Source organism: Aplidium turbinatum, chromosome 5 (genome assembly GCF_918807975.1).
Source record: "Aplidium turbinatum chromosome 5, kaAplTurb1.1, whole genome shotgun sequence".
Taxonomy (NCBI): domain Eukaryota; kingdom Metazoa; phylum Chordata; class Ascidiacea; order Aplousobranchia; family Polyclinidae; genus Aplidium; species Aplidium turbinatum.
This window is the reverse complement of record NC_137476.1, coordinates 3,013,267-3,030,343: the sequence shown is the minus strand read 5'-3', so window position 1 is coordinate 3,030,343 and position 17,077 is coordinate 3,013,267. Positions and strand designations below refer to the sequence as shown.

General features: G+C 36.3%; 2 protein-coding genes across 2 annotated transcripts in view; both read right to left on the bottom strand.

Moving 5' to 3' along the window:
* The window catches only part of LOC145770233 (uncharacterized), a 33,065-nt gene extending 26,056 nt beyond the window's left edge, over positions 1-7,009 (bottom strand). The window contains exons 1-3 of the mRNA XM_082581829.1: positions 6,881-7,009; positions 2,858-2,946; positions 2,010-2,140 (exon numbers count right to left, since the gene is read on the bottom strand). Coding sequence (XP_082437955.1) covers positions 2,010-2,140; positions 2,858-2,946; positions 6,881-7,009 — 349 coding nt within the window. The remainder of the gene's footprint in view (positions 1-2,009; positions 2,141-2,857; positions 2,947-6,880) is intronic.
* Positions 7,010-16,765: 9,756 nt separating this feature from the next.
* LOC145770232 (adhesion G-protein coupled receptor G6-like) overlaps positions 16,766-17,077 on the bottom strand; it is a 61,136-nt gene continuing 60,824 nt past the window's right edge. The window contains exon 22 of the mRNA XM_082581828.1: positions 16,766-16,925. Coding sequence (XP_082437954.1) covers positions 16,905-16,925 — 21 coding nt within the window. The 3' untranslated portion in view covers positions 16,766-16,904. The remainder of the gene's footprint in view (positions 16,926-17,077) is intronic.

Below are 17,077 nucleotides of genomic sequence, written 5' to 3'. Positions count from 1 at the left end.
TACATCGAATTTGCAGATTAATTGGCTTTCAATTTGACTAAGATTTTATAAAAATCAATTTGTTTTTAGTTTTACTATCTATTGATGTTATGCTACTTAGTTGTTTTCACTGCTTAATTTTGGTTTCACTCAGAAGTCAGAACATAACGATTGTTGAGGCATTGTGAGTCAGTCGCCTATTTTATATCGAATTATGTTTTTTCGTGAAGAATTTGAAACCGTCTTTTTCATGGAGTAACATACTGTTAATACAGGGGTTCTTAACCGGGGGTAAATTTACCCCCTGGGGGTAAATTTTACCTACCGAGGGGGTAAATTTACTGACTCATAAATTAAAGCAAACTTCATTTTTTGAGTTATTGAAGGACTGGTAGTGTTGCACTCGATATTGATTCAAATTTATGCTAAATGTAAGTTTTCATCTTTTTCTTTTATCTCCACGCAAGTAGACTACCGTACCAATTTCATTTCAGCAGCGTATGTGTGTTACATTTTTGGAAAAAATGGATACTGGAAAAAATGGACAATTTCTTTTAACAAAATAATATATCCTGGAATCATGTGGGTTTACTTTGTACAGAAGGTGCCCCTTCTGTGCTCGGTACTAAGTCTGGCTTTACAACTCTGGTGAAAAAAACGGGCACCGAACATCATTTCTACTCACTGTGCCCTTCATCGACATGCACTGGCAAGTAAAATCCTTCCAGAATATTTGAAAGCAGTATTGAAGCATGTGCTTGAATGTGTGAATTTTATCAGGGCACGTGCTCTTAATCATCGCCTTTTCAAAGTGGTTTGTGATCAGATGGGATCAGAACACTCTGTTCTCCTTAATCACACCGAGGTTCGGTGGCTCTCCATAGTGGTCTTGTTTTGTCTCGAGTTTTCAAACTACATGGTAAAATCGAGATTTTTCTTCAAGAACGCAAATCCGCGTTGAGTAAGCACTTTGGCGACAACAAATTTATTGGTGCATTGGCTTACTTAACAGACATTTTTTCAAGTTTGAACCAGCTCAACATGCAAATGCAAGGAAAAGTGTTACCATTATAGATGTACATGATAAAACTCAGGGCTTTCAGACAAAATTAGATCTGTAAAGTACAAGAGTTCAAAAAGGAAATTTTTAGTACTCATATTTACTCAAATTTTCCAACATTTGATGATTGGAAAGTCAGTAGAAGTCGCAACGAGATTTCTGACCTCGAAGTCGAAATATGCCAGCACCTTGCCGCCTTAAAAAAGAACTTTGACGGTTACTTCGAAGGTGAAAGTTTTAACAGTACCGCGGTATGCTCTTTGGATAACTCCTCCCTTCGAAGCCAAGTTAGAAAGTATTGCTGACGATGACCTTTGCAAAGATGAATTGATTGATCTTCAATGTTCAACAACGCTTTGTTCCAAATTCCTATCGTGCAATGGTGACTTTTCCAAGTTTTGGTGTAGATTAGTCGAAGAGTTTCCTACGCTGACTAAGCGTGCATTTGAAGTTATTATACCTTTTCCAATTACTTATCTGTGTGAAGCTGGTTCTCTTCATTGTTGACTATTAAAACAAAACATCGATCTCGCTTAGTTCCCAAAGACGACATGCGAGTAGCTTTTTCAACGACTGTTCCAAGAATCTCTCAAATTGTTCGTGGAAAGCAAGCACAAAAGTCATTTGAGTAGACATTATTTTTCACAGGACCCCGTCAAGAACAATCGTGTCTTCGGCAAATAAACAGCTTGTTTTTGATATTTGCCAAGGTAAATCCAGACAAAAAAGGATGTTTTGCATTTCTTCGCATGGTTGACTGGACACGATGACATCACAAGGGGCCACCAAAACGGTGGGGGTAAATTTTACTTTTTTCATTTGGCAAGGGGTAAACGAGACAAAAAAGGTTAAGAACCCCTGTGTTAATAACTGAAATTGCTGTTAAACAAATAAACAACGTTATGAGCTTACTCCCTTAATTCAATACAATCTCACGCACAACATGAAAACAAGATATGTTTTAACCTACTTGGTACCACACATTCTTCAGACACAGAACCGGGAACACCAACAATAAGACTGACGGTGTCTGAGAGATTGAAGACAGTCAGATTTGATACGAAACTATTCGGTGAGGCAACTTCGCGATCAGGACTATTGCTGTTGGAAAATAAAAAATATTTAAAAAAGCTTAAAAGTTTACCAATAGAGCATATAGTTTCACGTGAAATTAAGGACAAGCCTGAAATGCAATCTTTGTCGGAAACATTAATCGCTTGATTGGAGGGTGATTTGTAAAACTTTAAAGTTATTGTTAATAAATTAAGCATGTTTCCAATTTTTTTTTCAAAATTTTCTCTATTTTATAGAAGCAGCCGAGGATACGCATTACGCAATCGTGTTCGCTTTTCTTTCATTGCAAGAAACATAGTTGTTAAAATTATTTGATAGTACATATAAAAGATATTCATTCTTGTATTTGCACTCCAGAAAATCAAGAGAATAAATTAATAAAAACAAACATAAAATCTTTCAAACAAATCCACTTGAAACCGATGGATGTCATGACTCACGCATCGAAAACTTTATTGACATTTTTCAACGAAATTGTTTTACAAACAGACAGAACGGAAAATGTTGTGTCTTTGAGAAACAAAAACCAACATCCGCTCTTCAACAGGTTCACGTCAGTTCAGTAATGCTGATCTAGCCATCACTGCTGCTCAGTAATGCTAATGCTGATCAACGAATAACGCTTTTTCCCGATCCAGGAATTATGATGGTAGTAGTTTTTGTACAAACATACTAGGAAAAAACAAAATGCAGAAAAAGAAAACTAAAGTTCTACACAACTATTAATGAGAACATACAACATACCTTATGACATAATCGTATGGGAATAAGAATGCAGGAGCTATAACCATTGAATCATTGCCTGGAAAAACTGTGACTGAAGCAATTACAGTCTGAAACACAAATTTTCAGTAATCAACATGTTTTGTTGCTCTGGGTAGGCTACAATGACAACGTAGGGAAGTTATATAATATCTGAAAGCAAATGCCGACAACAACCAAACCTCAACATTTTAAATGACAAACCTCTCAAACCTTTGTAGATTTTTTATGTACAATTAACTAAATGACTAATTGGCCATCATATGTGTAGTTCTCTGTAGTTTTACAGATATATCAATACAATATCAATATCAACAACATAAACAGACCTGCATTATCTCAAAACGATACAAACATTAATAAAAATATAAACCTGTTTAATTTTGAAACTCATTTTGAAAAGTTAAGATTTGTTAAATTCTTTTTGCAATAATTCATTGTCTAAAAATGTTCACTTATTCTCAACAACTTTCGTAAGATAGATGCTAGTTCTTATGAAAGATAAACAACTCTACAACAAACTATGGTAGGCAGAAAATAAACAAAGTAAGTATATAGGCTAATGTTGAGAAGCAACATACTTGGCAACAAAAAAGCTTAAAGACTATTTTTTCTGCTGTGAGCCATTTAATAACAATTATTGAAAGACTACAAACAATAACGCAGAATAACCGCTGTGCTATCAAAAACAAAAAACCTTGCAATAACAAGACTTGCATTTCTACCATCAGGATCCCAAACCCAATTAAAAGACCATGGGAGCCCAGCAGAAGGGACAATGGTGGACGAAAAAGAAACACTTGCAATTCCATTTGATAAACTTAGGATTTCACATCTTCCAAGGGAAGAAAAATTTTGTGAATTTGCGCATTGAAAGCAAATTCCTAAAATAATTTAAACATATTACGTACAGTTAATACATGAAATACAAAGCTATACGTAACCGCACGTAAACACTAAACTAACGGGTCCGTGCCATTAGCTTAGTGGTTACGCGACCGACTCAAGATCAATCGGCGCTGATTTGACTTTCGGGGTGTGCGCTTGAGCAACGCATTTTAGGATTGGTCTCCATTCAGAAGCATCTAGTGGATGGAATAACTCCTCGATAAGAACACTTCAACAAATATCGACGAGTATGCAAAACAGCCAGGATTAACTTCTCAGAAGCTTTCTCAGTCCGAGGATAAAGATCAAATCAATCAAATTGTCTTCAATGTGTTTCGCAGATTGAGTGCAGTCGATAATTAAAGTCTCATTTATTTTGATACATTATAATATTATAATGTGGGTTTCTACGTGGCTTTGTATACATCGCAGATATGCGCTGCTCTTAGCACATTACAACGCAGGTCCGCCCCGTTAGCTCAGTCGTTACGCGCCCGGCTCACAATCACTCGGCGCTGTTCGACTCTCGGGTGTGCGCTAGAGCAACGCACTTTCAGGACTGCTCTCCATTCAGCGGCACCAAGTGAATAGAATAATACCCCGCCAATAACACTTCAACAACCGGAAAACTTCACTCTGCTAATCTCGGTAACTGGCCCTGCGTCAAAAGCCTCTACAAGTATGCGAAACTACTAGGAATAACCAATCAAGGCTTTGTCAATCCGAGGATAAAGATTCAAAACCAACCAACCAACAAGGTCATAAACCAGAAATAAAAAAAACTTATTAATTGCAATCACTGCCCAGTTCAGTTATCACCTGCAGGCTACAAACGTATGGGAAGCTGAACTTTGTTGTGAGCTACACTAATGCAATCTATTGCGAGAAATCAGCTTAAGGGGTTCTATGAACAGTACAAGCTGCCAATAGTGTATTTGTATTTATCGCTTTTTGCATAGTTTGTGTGCTTTTTAAGCTGCTTTTGTGCTATTATTACCATACAAACAATATACTGAATTTTGACATTGTGGTAGAAATCTATAAAGCGTCTGGCATCAGTGGTTGTAGGTAACAATTTGTTATTTTTTAAACTTTAACTTACAAATTCTGCAATGATGTGATATTCAGTGATTGTGTAATTAACGACACAACGTTTAGTGTATGGGTACTCACAACTGAGAAAAAAAAGTGATTTTGCTGTATCTAAAAAACTAAAGCCAAGTCGAAAAAACAAGTGCATTTTCAGAATCAGGGGCCTCAAAATATATAAAAAACAACTCTCACATATCGAGCCTTTAAACAAAACAAAAAAAAAAGATACAAACACAATTTTCTTGACAAGTGTAGTTGATTTCCGTTTTTAACTTTTTTCAATCTCAATATGATTAGTTTACTTACCAAAGATTATGCAAATCAAATCCAAAGTCAAATGTAGGTAGCTCATTATATTGAATAGTATTGCACCGTTGCGCTTATACAATACTGAATATCTTGAATGACTTGGGAAAAGAAGCAGGTTATTATATAATGTACAACTTTAATATATTGCAACTACACAAAATGCAAATATTACATAACATGGTAGCCTATTGCAAAATCATCTCCAAACCAAGTATTCTTATTCCTAAACACTGTCACAATCAATATGCGAAGCCTCACGACAGGTTACATTTTGTCTTGAGCGAGCGTACTATTTTTGGTGGTGAAATTCCTATGTGATATGTTATTATCGGTTACTGTCCTGTGGTGACCTCTGATTGCAAAATCTTTATTATGTGACGTATTTCTAGAACATTCTACAGTACGTGAAATCTGGAATCTTCTTTAACTTGCTTGTTTACGTGTAGTGCAACTTGACAGAACAATGAATTCTTATGATGTAACATTACGTAACCTTCTCGAAGTTACTAGACCAAACAACCTGCTATAAATAGTAGTGTAATTACGTAAATGATTATTATGAGTTGTAGATTGTTGTTGTAGTAGTTGACAATAAGTGCAGAGATTATTGTTGATTGAGAGTTGCATTAATTGAATACAAGTAGATGAGAATTGGTGTTGATATAAATTGTGTTCGAAATTAGAGTTATTTGAGAAGCCGTTCGTTAAAGTCCTTCAAGAATTTTCATTATCATTTCACTAGTACAGTAGAACTATTCGACATTTTAATTGACTGCCTTTCGGTAATATCCCATTAAACTACGTCATTGAACCTTTCCAAGTCTCTTTCCTGGTAAGAGATAGAAAGAAATCGTGACAAACACATTACACTATGTAACACAAAATTTGTCCTTGGGTCAAAACTATTATTTTCTGATTTAATATGGCCTAAATCAACAAAAATGAGCATTCATAAAGTTCAAACTTCGGTTTTGACTTAATGAGATTCATTTATTGGATTTTCTGGCTAATTGTGCCTTTTTAATGCAATGGCTACCACTATATCTTTTTAAATCAATATAAAAAATTAAGTCTAAGATTACTTATTGTTGTCTGTGTTGTCATTCTAAAATAATGACGATGAACGTTGTTTCAGAGATTCTTTAAATACATCAACAAGACAAAAACATGTATAGAACGCGATTTTAATTTAGGCTACAAACACGATAGAAGACCTAAAGGCCTGAATACCCTGCTACAGGCCTTTGGTCAAAATTATTACTGAGCAAACTTATACGTCATCACGTAAAGCACTTACAACTTATAACATAATTACAAAGAAATGTTTTTTTTTTTAGATTGGCGATGATATATCAGTTTTCTTTCACGTAAACGGTTCATATGTTGGCCTAGTCCTCCATCATACTTTCATTGTAGGCCAACTGGCCTTTATATAGCGTTCCTCAAAAACCTGATATCTTGAGCAACTCTTTCACCTTGTTTCTCTGAGGAGTCGCCCTTTTTATCTTTGAATTGATCAAGGTGAGCATGTAGTCACTGTAGTGCGTGTAGTTTCAGTGACATCCTGCATCCCATTTTCAAACACGCATCTATGAGTTGATCAAAAAGCACCCTGTAATTCTCTGTCTTGTGATTGCCCAAAAATCTGTTAACTACAGGCATGAAACAGGTCCAAGCTGCCTGTTAAACTTCAGACACCAGAGGTTGTTGTTTTACATTATAAGATCCAATCTCATAGCTGGTTCTTGGAGGCCAATTCCACTTCTTGTAGTAAAAAGCTGTGTTTCTGCTATCCCAGAGACAAAGACAGCATTGAAACTTGATAGAACCACCCTGAAGCGCCATTATTAAGGCCACTATCTTGAAATCACCAACAACCTCCCAATTGTAGAGGTCCTACTTCAATGCACTCATCACGATTTTGATGTTTTAATATTCTTCCTTCATATAAACTGAGCAAACCGGAAGAATGGAGGGACACTTGTCTGCGTTACTCAACAATACAGCTGTGAGACTTCTAGATGAGCTGTCGGTGAAGAGCTTCCACTCAAGGATTGCAGGAAATGCCAATTTAGCCTGAAAAAGTTTTTCAATATCATGGCAGTAGCATAAACTGTCTTTAAATGTGTAGAACACTGAAAAAGTTCTTTGTGAAATAAGTTGAACACTGTCATCCAATTAAGTCCCATTGCTCTATTGTGGAAATGAGTAACTCTGCAGTGGACTTATAAAGATAATACTTGTTTTGGATTTGTATGTCAATGACAATTTTCCGACACTATCGTTTATATCTTTTTAATGGCGGTAGTAAGGGCCCTTTTCACCAGTAACTCGGAGTTGAAGACAAGACAAACACACTGTGTAGGGTTGCATCTCGCAAAGCAGAAAATGTTAATAAATTGCTCAAGAAAAGTATGCGACTGCAAAAATGCTCAGCCTTTTTTGTTTCATCACAAAAGCAAAACCTTGCAAGGCTTTGTGTGCAAACAGAATCCAAGTGTTACTTAATTATACCCAATAGGCAATTACCCATTATTAGGTAACTATTGCTGGAAGCAGCTGACAGTAAATTTTCAACGTTATGTATATGCCTATTTTCATGAGAAATGAGAAAAAATTCAAACTAATCTGAGGAACACAAACCTGAAGTTATTGTGGTACAATAAAGATTTTTTGTATTTTTTAGGCAAAAGCAAACAGAAAATAGCAATTATTTTCCAAGGACAAAAAATTTTTCTTTTTTTGTTACATAGTGTTATCAGCAAAAAGACGTCTTGGTGATGTTAATAAATGTGTATAAACATCAGTTTCTCCTCACCACCTGCCTCAATCACTTAAGACGTGTCTCTCTCAGCTTATCTTCCAGCTCTATGACTTGCTTACGTTTTATGATAATTTTATTTCTTTGTTGGTCCTACTTTGTCAACCACAGAGACCATCGTAGCATTTTCATTTCAGTCACTTGCATTTTTACTTCTTGTGTTTTCTTCAGAGTAACTGCCTGCATCCCATCTACATTGTTAGTCTTATAAAGGTTTTCCTTGAGCTTTTCTTGCACCTTTCGATCACAGATTACTGCTGTTATTTTCTTCCGTGCTCTCCATCCTACTTAACATCTCATTCACCTCTCTGTCACGTGTTCATAGACTGACCAATCAAGGTATTTAAACTCTGGTCCTTGTTTCAACATTCCTCCTTGTAATCGTATTTCTGTCTTATTTTCTATATTATCTTTATCTTTTATTGATATCTGAAGTTATGCAAAGGATTTTATTTTCACACGAGTCAGTTCAATCATAAACAGCTAAAAATCGATTTCGATCAACTAGCAGCTAGATCATCTTCAGTTAAGCTTATTCAAATAGAGTTATGTTGTTGCTTGAAGTTATTCCGTCCCTTGCCTGCTTATTTTCATACATCTATCTTCCATCATTGCTCTTTAAGTGTCCAGTCTATGTTTATTTTCCTTTCTGGTCTTTGCCCACAGCATTGGATCTATACTAATTCATCATATTTTCTCAATTTATATTTTAATCCTAGAATTACCATATTGGTCAATTGACCGGTAGGACATTTTGTTTTTACGGTATTTTCTGCAAGTGATCATATATTTTGCTAATATTTTGTTTAATCTTTGGGTTAATATCAACTACGTACTCTATGAAGATAATCGCTATACACTAAAAAAATTGTAAAAATAATGAATATACCTAGACTTACCACACCAGTCAATTGACCGGTAAATGATGCAATAGCTTAAATTTTCTTTCAAATTTACTATTAGTTCAATAATTAAATAAAGATAATGGTACAAGTGCCAAGTCCAAGTTTAACTGCAGACATCTTTTCTGATAAATAAGATTTTCAAAATTTGTAAGTGTAATTTGGTAAGTAAGTACATGTATGTAAGTAAATTTGTAATTCTGAACTTTTCGATTGCCAGATTTTGTGCTCTGAAAGTTTTGTGCATAAATTACGTTTTGTTTCTTCCGTGTAACTTTATGCATGTGAGCAAGACAATTGTGAAACAAAAAGAGAAGACAATAGATCTGGGTCCGGATTCTGTTCCTGTATTCTCATGATAATGTTGTCATCAGGTATGTAGAAAATATCAAATCGTAAACATTTTAAAAAGTAGTGCCAATTACAAAAAAGTGATGCTTTATTCGACTTAGAGTCCTAAAAATACCTTCAAACAAATTTGAAACATCTCCGTCAAAACATATAAAATGTTGTTTTTTTTGAGCTGGGATAACTAGTAAGCATATTTAAAAATGATAGAGCTTTGGTAGAGGGCTTGCTTGTACCACAAGCACACAAAGCCGAGCAAAGCAACCAGATTTAACATATTTACGTTTATTTTTAACACTCGTTTACAGAATTATTTAAAACAAAATCAAATCATTTCGACATCACATGATGTCTTCGTCAGGAGCAACAATTCTACAGTAATTTTATCTAAATCTGAATGAACAAAATATAGTAAAGATTAATTTATCAATAAGACAAAAACAACACAGTGATCAATATCTCTAAGTAGCACAATGGTGAGAACCCTGGAACGGCAGTCGAAAGGACGTCGGTTCGACACCGCTCAAGAGCATGTAGCTGTGTCTTTAGCAGGACACTTAAAGGCATGCCTGAAGGTGGACACGAAGATTGGCTTCCTTGCCTTCCCGTCTACTTAATTTAAATCTTCAACCACCGGGTGTAAGCTTGGATACGACAAACAGAAAAACTAGCACATTGCTCAACATCATACACAAGAATTCAAAGAAGTTAAATGAATTCAACGGCTTCAAACAGATCACATGAGGTGGTATGTACATTATACACTAGGCTACATAATTATACACTATGTGCAAAAAAAACTATTATATTAAAATGCGTAGAGCATGAAGCATACAATTGTATGTTTAAGAGTTTATTGTTGCATGTTATAGAAGTACAGTTTTAAAGCTCAAATTAAGTTATCGGAACATAATTAACCAAACTTACAACTGAATCATCTGAAAATAATACATTTGAAATTAAAGTTAAGTACTTCTCGGACAAGCTTAGGTGTAAAAAGGCGTACAATACATTCAAAGTTATAAAAAACGATTCAATTTAGTAAAAATGCAACAGTGTAGAATTAGTAGGATATAACCACGCAGCTTGCGCTTATCAAACGCTATAAGAAAAAAAGTGTAAAGCATAGCTTAGTGTGAATATTGTTTAACAGTGAGTTTATTTATCACATATTAAATCACGCGCATTTAACGAGCGTATGTGTTCGAGAGCAAAAGACATTCTTAGCTTTCAATCTAAGTAAAAAGCCAAACAGAACAATTATTGCTTGTCTTGGCTTCATTGCCCTAGCTCTTAATGCTAATTTGTAACAAGACATCTAGAGAACCTAAAATATTAGCTGATTTTTGTAAACTGGCAAAATAGATGAACTTGCATTGAAACCCTAATTATTTAGACAAGTATTTCTCCGATACGACCTATAGCTCTTAATTTAAGAATGCAATCAGCATAATTATCAACTCCTCAACCATGTTTTCAATAGTTAATGGAATTTTCTTTTGTTGTAAGCTATTAGCTTTGAGTGAAAAATACCAGGTACAGATCACACTTTTATAAGCACCTGCTGTCAGTTTTTTACTATTATTTGTTCCAACTTCTTCTCCATTATTATGAAAACAATCGAGCGAATATTTACAAATCAAGTGACGTATTAGTATAACGAAACCTCCGCTAGGGTCGAACAAAAGATTACAAACACTTTCGTTTCAATGAAAGGCTAGTGACAGATGCTCTTCACACAGATTGCTAAACGTCATCAAAAGGCATTGTTGTCATTCCAAATTACAAAGACAATTATATATGCTTTAAGATAGTGCTTTTCAACCTGTAAAATAATGGTTTCCACTTGTCCATTTTTCAACAATTTCATATGCTCAGCCAACCATAGTTAGTACATAGGTGCTTCTTCATTAATTTTGCAAAATAACAATAGAGGAATTTATTCAATGAAATTGTGCAACGAAGCCGGTTTTTAAATCGATGGCTTTAGTTGTGATGAATTGGTCAGAATTCAACTCTGATTTATTTCACTAGCTACTCCTCTCCGTATATATTGACTAGGCATTAAAAGGCACTTTGAAAAACATGAACTACCGCAGCCTACGTTTTATTTCATTAACAACAACAAAAACTGTTACACATTTTTCAATCAAACTTGCAAGTACATTAATGCAGTGGTGCCGAAGTAGGGGGGGATGGGGAGGATATATCCCCCCAATATTTTGGCAGCATCTCCCCCAATAATTTAGAAAAAAATATTTGCTATGAAGTTGTACTTCGATTTAGTTGTTTGCAAACATCTCGAATTGCTGTTGTTTTTCTTTTATTGATGTTTGATCACAGTTCTGAATTGTCTTAGATTTGACGCTAGACAATGAAGGACCTTTATTGAAGGTAGGCTATTAAGGACGAGTTGGACCAGGCCACTGGCCATGGCACTGCAGTAAGAAAGAAACTGCAGATACATATTTGGGACTTGTGCTGATTTTGAAGCCTTTGGCACTTATGGAGTAATTTAGTATCACGTTGCAAGGAGAAAAGCTTGACATTGACTCTTGTGAAGAGCTGTTTCAGACCCTGAAAATCACTCTAGAGAAATGTCGGGATTTGGAGTTTGAGAACAATAATAATTGCAAATTTTTATCACGCCTTTGCAAGCACCACGGCAAAGAAGAGTCCCTGAAAGGTTGGGTGGAGGCTTTATGGCAGCTACTGCAGATACTCAGCATAAAATACTTTACAATCAGTTCATGGACAGAGTTATCTCTGAACTGACCAAACGGTTTGAAAGTAGCTTGAATTCCGATTCGGAAAAGTACAAAGAACTTGCACGAATTTTCAAGACTGGCTTAGTTCCTGAAATGGTCAAAAATCATCTAGAGCTGAATAGACAATCGATAAGTTATCAAATTGATTCATTCAGAAAGGCAACAGGAGAAAAATCTCTGTACGATGCTGAAAGAGCTTTCCAGGTATTGTCCGAATTGAAAAAACCTCTCTATCCTCAAATACTCCAGCTGATTAAGATCCTCTTAATTTGCCATGTAGGCTAAGCTCTGCTTCTTGTGAGAGGTCGTTTTCCAATTTTGTAGATTGAAAACCTGGCTGAGAAATACTTTGGGACCGAAAAAGTTGAATGCTAGCATTGTTTGCAACATTCACCAAAATATTCTTAATGGCATCAGCATAAATGACAGTGCTAATGAAATTTCAATGCGCACTACCGTAAGACTGCCCTAAGACTCCCCGAGGCTTGAATCAAGTATGGGACTCACCTTTACCTTTTTACCGTAAGACGCAATATGTTCGGTTGTAACAAGTTCTTGTGATGTGTTTGAAACTTGTTATTTTTGTCATAAATTTGCAGATGTTCTTTGGAAGGTCATAGGCTAGGTGCAAATCCCGCTGGAGGTAGCCTACCAATTTTTCTTTGCTTGTTTCTCAATCTTGCAGCAATGCAGCAGTCATTCACAAGAGCATGTTTATCTCCATGATGTCTTATCTGCATTGCGCTGTTAGCAGCTAATTTACTTAGGTCCGGGGATTGTTTAATAAACTCAATATTGGTACCAGTAGCACTAAAATTGTGTATAAAAATATGCATCCCCCCAATGTTCAAAATCGTCTAAAATTTGACAAAATTTTGATTTATCTCTCCCAATCCTCAACTAACTTCGGCACCACTGCATGAATGACTTGGTTGTTGCTGAAAATTTCTGAAAATTTCAAACCGGTTTGGCACAACATATTATTCCAATGCTTCGTATTAGGCACCGTAAGTTAATAGAAATGTTTAATTCTGAAGAAAACTTCTTTTCTCGTTTTAATATAGCCTACTATTGCGCTAACCTCTATTTCAGCTGAGGAGATAGTGGGATTTCGCACAAAAACATTGTGTGCTTGAATTACCAAGTCTTTTTAAGATCCATCAACATTAAACAGCCTAGCGGTTATTTTTGACCGCAAGATGATTTTGTTTTGTCTCTTAGCGCAGTGCTCCGCAACCGGTGTGCCGCGGCACACCACTGTGCCCCGAGGCGATGCTAGGTGTGCCGCGGAATTATAACCATCATCAGAAGATACTTTTTGAAAAGAAAGGAGTTTTTATGTTTTAAAAATTCGCGCTTTACCACTGCAAGACAACTCAAACTTTAGCTAGACTTCCCACAGTGCATTCATGGTGTTTTTACCTCACAACTGAAGTTTTCACAATGGAAAGACTGCCCTAGTTTTAAAAAAGTCTGGTAATCGTGGTTAGTGTGTTTTTTGAAGTCAGGCTAGGTCATTTCGAATTGTCAGTCAGCAGTGTTTAATAAAAAATTTCGTAATATTAACGCCAGCTGTTAAGTGTAGTACGTTTTGTTAATGTCGACTCCATAACAAACGAGTATTTATTTTGCAAAGAACTTCCAGAACGAACGACTGGCCAGGAAGTGTTTAGAGTGACCAACGAGTTTTTCATAACTCATGGTATCCATTGGAATAACTGCATCAACGTTTGCACAGATGGTGCTTCAGCAATGATGGGCAAAGGAACAAGTTTTGTTTTATGGGGAAAACGTCAAAATCCAGTCATTCAACTTATACACAGTGCTGCTTCCACAGGAAACCCTTGTTGATCAAAAATTTGCCAACGAAGCTGACAAAAACAATGAACGACTGTATCCAAATTGTTAACTTTATTAAAGCAAGAGCTTTGATTTCAATAATTTTTCATTGCTAAGCGATGAAATGGGATCAGCACATTAATCACTGCTATTTTACACTTCTGTGCGTTGACTTTCTCGGAAAAAAGATCTCGCAAGACTTTTCGAGCTGCTGCATAAAATAAGTCAATTCTTATTAAATCAGAACAACCATGATTTGTATAAACATCTTGAAGATAATAATCATTGAATTACCAAACTTGCATGCATGGCCGACATATTTGAACACTTGAATGAACTCAATATCACAATGCAAGGCAAAGGTAAAAGCATACTGACATGTTCTGACAAGATAAGAGGGTATAAAGAGAAAATAGTACTCTGGAAAAACGAGTTAAGAAGGGGATCACTGCAAACGTTTCCCAGAAGCAACCTAAAACGTATTGATAAAGAATTGGTATTTGATTTGGCCAAAAAGCACTTAACTTTGTTACATGAGAACTAGGCCTATATGACCATTAATTTTTCAAAACTCACGGAACATACGATTGGATCCGAAATCCTTTTGCGGAATTGCGGCTAATGCTGAAATATCAACGCAAGACTTGACTATGCTTGTTAGAGAAAACTTTCTTGAACTACGAAATGACAGAGCTTTGAGATTATAATTCAGCGATGTTCCACTTGATGTGTTTTGGATTTCTATTGAAGAAGAATAATTCTGCTTCAGTTTTGCATCACTTATTTGTGTGAACAAAGTTTTTCTACTTTGGTATTGATCAAAAACGATAAAAAATCCTGCAAGGAATTGAAAGAACTTCCAGTTGTTCTTTCAAATATTGAAGCAAATATACAGCGACTGTGCTTATTGAAACAAGCGCAAATATCTCGCTAAAATAATTTATAGTTTTTTTTTACATTTTGAAAATGTGTCGGCCGAATTGTGCCGCAGAATTTTAAAGAGTTTTTAAGTGTGCCCGGCACACTGAGCCGTGAGTAAATAAAGGTTGCGGAGCACTGTCTTAGCGCGTTGTTTGCGCAAATTAACTTTTCTTACTCAACGAGTTTTCCCAATTTTGCTAAATGTAACAAAAAGTAGAAACGTTAAATTGATGCCTGTGTCAAAGCGCGCTCACTGGAGGATTATACAGTAGGCTACCTAGAAAGACCTTAAAACTGCTACATACGTTTACCCGAGCATAACTTTGTAATCAGTTTGTTTTTGATTTCAGACAACCAGATAATTTATTATCAAAGGAATGTACAATAAAGAAATTGCTAATTTAAGTTTATGTTCTTCTTCTTCTTCTTGCGTTTGAGGCCGCCACAGATCACGTTGTTACATCCAGGCGCAGCAGCCAATAAATTGTGTATTCATCGAGCGTTGTTAGGTCCACATGTCTATTGTCTATCTTGTGGTCGGTATAAAGGACAATGGACATTGATAGATAATGTGGTGTGCAGTTTGAAAATCTGAGCCACACGCACAAGATGGTGAATCGGCGAGGCCCCACTGGAACATGTTGCTGCTAAAACAGCCCACTCCAGTCCGCAGGCGATTGAGCTTCACCCATTCCTTCCGGGGTAGTTCTTCTCCAGGTGAGGTGTTGGTATTGGGAAGGACTGTGAATTGGGTTGGTTTCGCAACTTCTCTCCATTCACGGTTCCAGACTTTGGAAATGTGGAAGTTCGATTTGCACATAGCTGCAACATGTCGGGAGAACGGGCGTCGAGATTTCAAGCGCTGGGGCTTTTGGGAGTGCAAGTTTAGAACAATCTGGTTGAGGAGGTGGTCATCCCTTGACATAGCTTGTAGGACCAGACTACGTACGTGGTTTTCCCTACGAAGTCTACCTGGGGCGATGCCTGATAGTACCGGCAGAAAGTCAGTGGGAGTTGGAAGCAGGCAACCGGTGATTATTCTCATGGTGGTGTTGAGGGCAGTGTCAATTTTAGAAGTGTGTACGCTGCGGCACCAAGTGGGGGAAGCATATTCGGAGGTGCTGTAAACAAGTGCAAGAGCACTTGTACGGAGTGTGGATGTACTAGCACCCCAGGATGTTCCAGCTAGGCATCTCAGCAAGTTGTTGCGTGCTGATAGCTTAGCATGGAGGGCTTCAGCATGGTGTTTGTAGGTTAATTGTTGGTCAAGCTTCACTCCTAGGTAGGTGGGACACGGGTTGTGTGGGAGTGGGTTTCCGTTGAGAGAGACTGACAATAAGTTTATGTAAAACCTATTAAACAGTTTATGCATGTTGTGCATCAAATTAGACCTCGCAAAATTTTTATTATTTGATGCTGTGATTCGTAACTTTGCATTGAAAAAAGTTCGGAATGGGTAGAATGCTTTGTTGAGCTGTTTTCATTGCCTGCATTGTGTGTTTACAATTTTTCTCCGTCTACTGTGGGCTATACTAATATTACCAGTTATAATAATTTCGATTCACGTCATGAATGGTACCAACGCGACGCAGTGACACAGACTTGTCAAAGGAAAGAGACATTGTCACTGACCCAAAAACGATCTTCCAGGATCCCACACAACAAAACAGACAAATTCATCAGCAAACATGCACGGAGCCTAAATTCTCCTCTCAACGGCTCTGGCCAAAGACACCGTGTATAAGATGTGCAATGTGCGCACCATACGACTTTTTGCAATTTTTGTTAAAAATATTGAGCAACAATGGCAGTTTTGCTGTAAGTCTAGACAAGTGATTTTTTTTAGCCTTTACAAGGCTAAATAGAAACTAACTTAAAGTGCAATTTAAAAAATAGCATCAAACTCAGACCTGCCGATTCAAACATTTTGCCAAATTGGACATTCTATAAACTAAACATCAGCAGCTTAATTCAGATGCAAAGTAAAATCAAATCCTTTACACATAAAAACTGATTTATTGTCAAAAATGCACGGAACAACAATGATAAGTTTGAAATTATAAAGTGGTTCCTTGGTTTAGCTGCTCTTCATTGACTGGACATTCTCCTTGGACAGAACTAAATTCTTTACTTGTGAAATTTTAACTGAACTGGAGGAATTGCTGTCGAAAATAAAAAAATTCATCTTTAAATTTTTTTCATTGTTATCTTATTGTTCAACAAATGAAATGATGTTTTTCTAAAGGCAAAACTTTTCCATGCTCAGATATTGAGCTTCGGGAGAAAGAGAAGATGAGGATCTTATCACACTCAG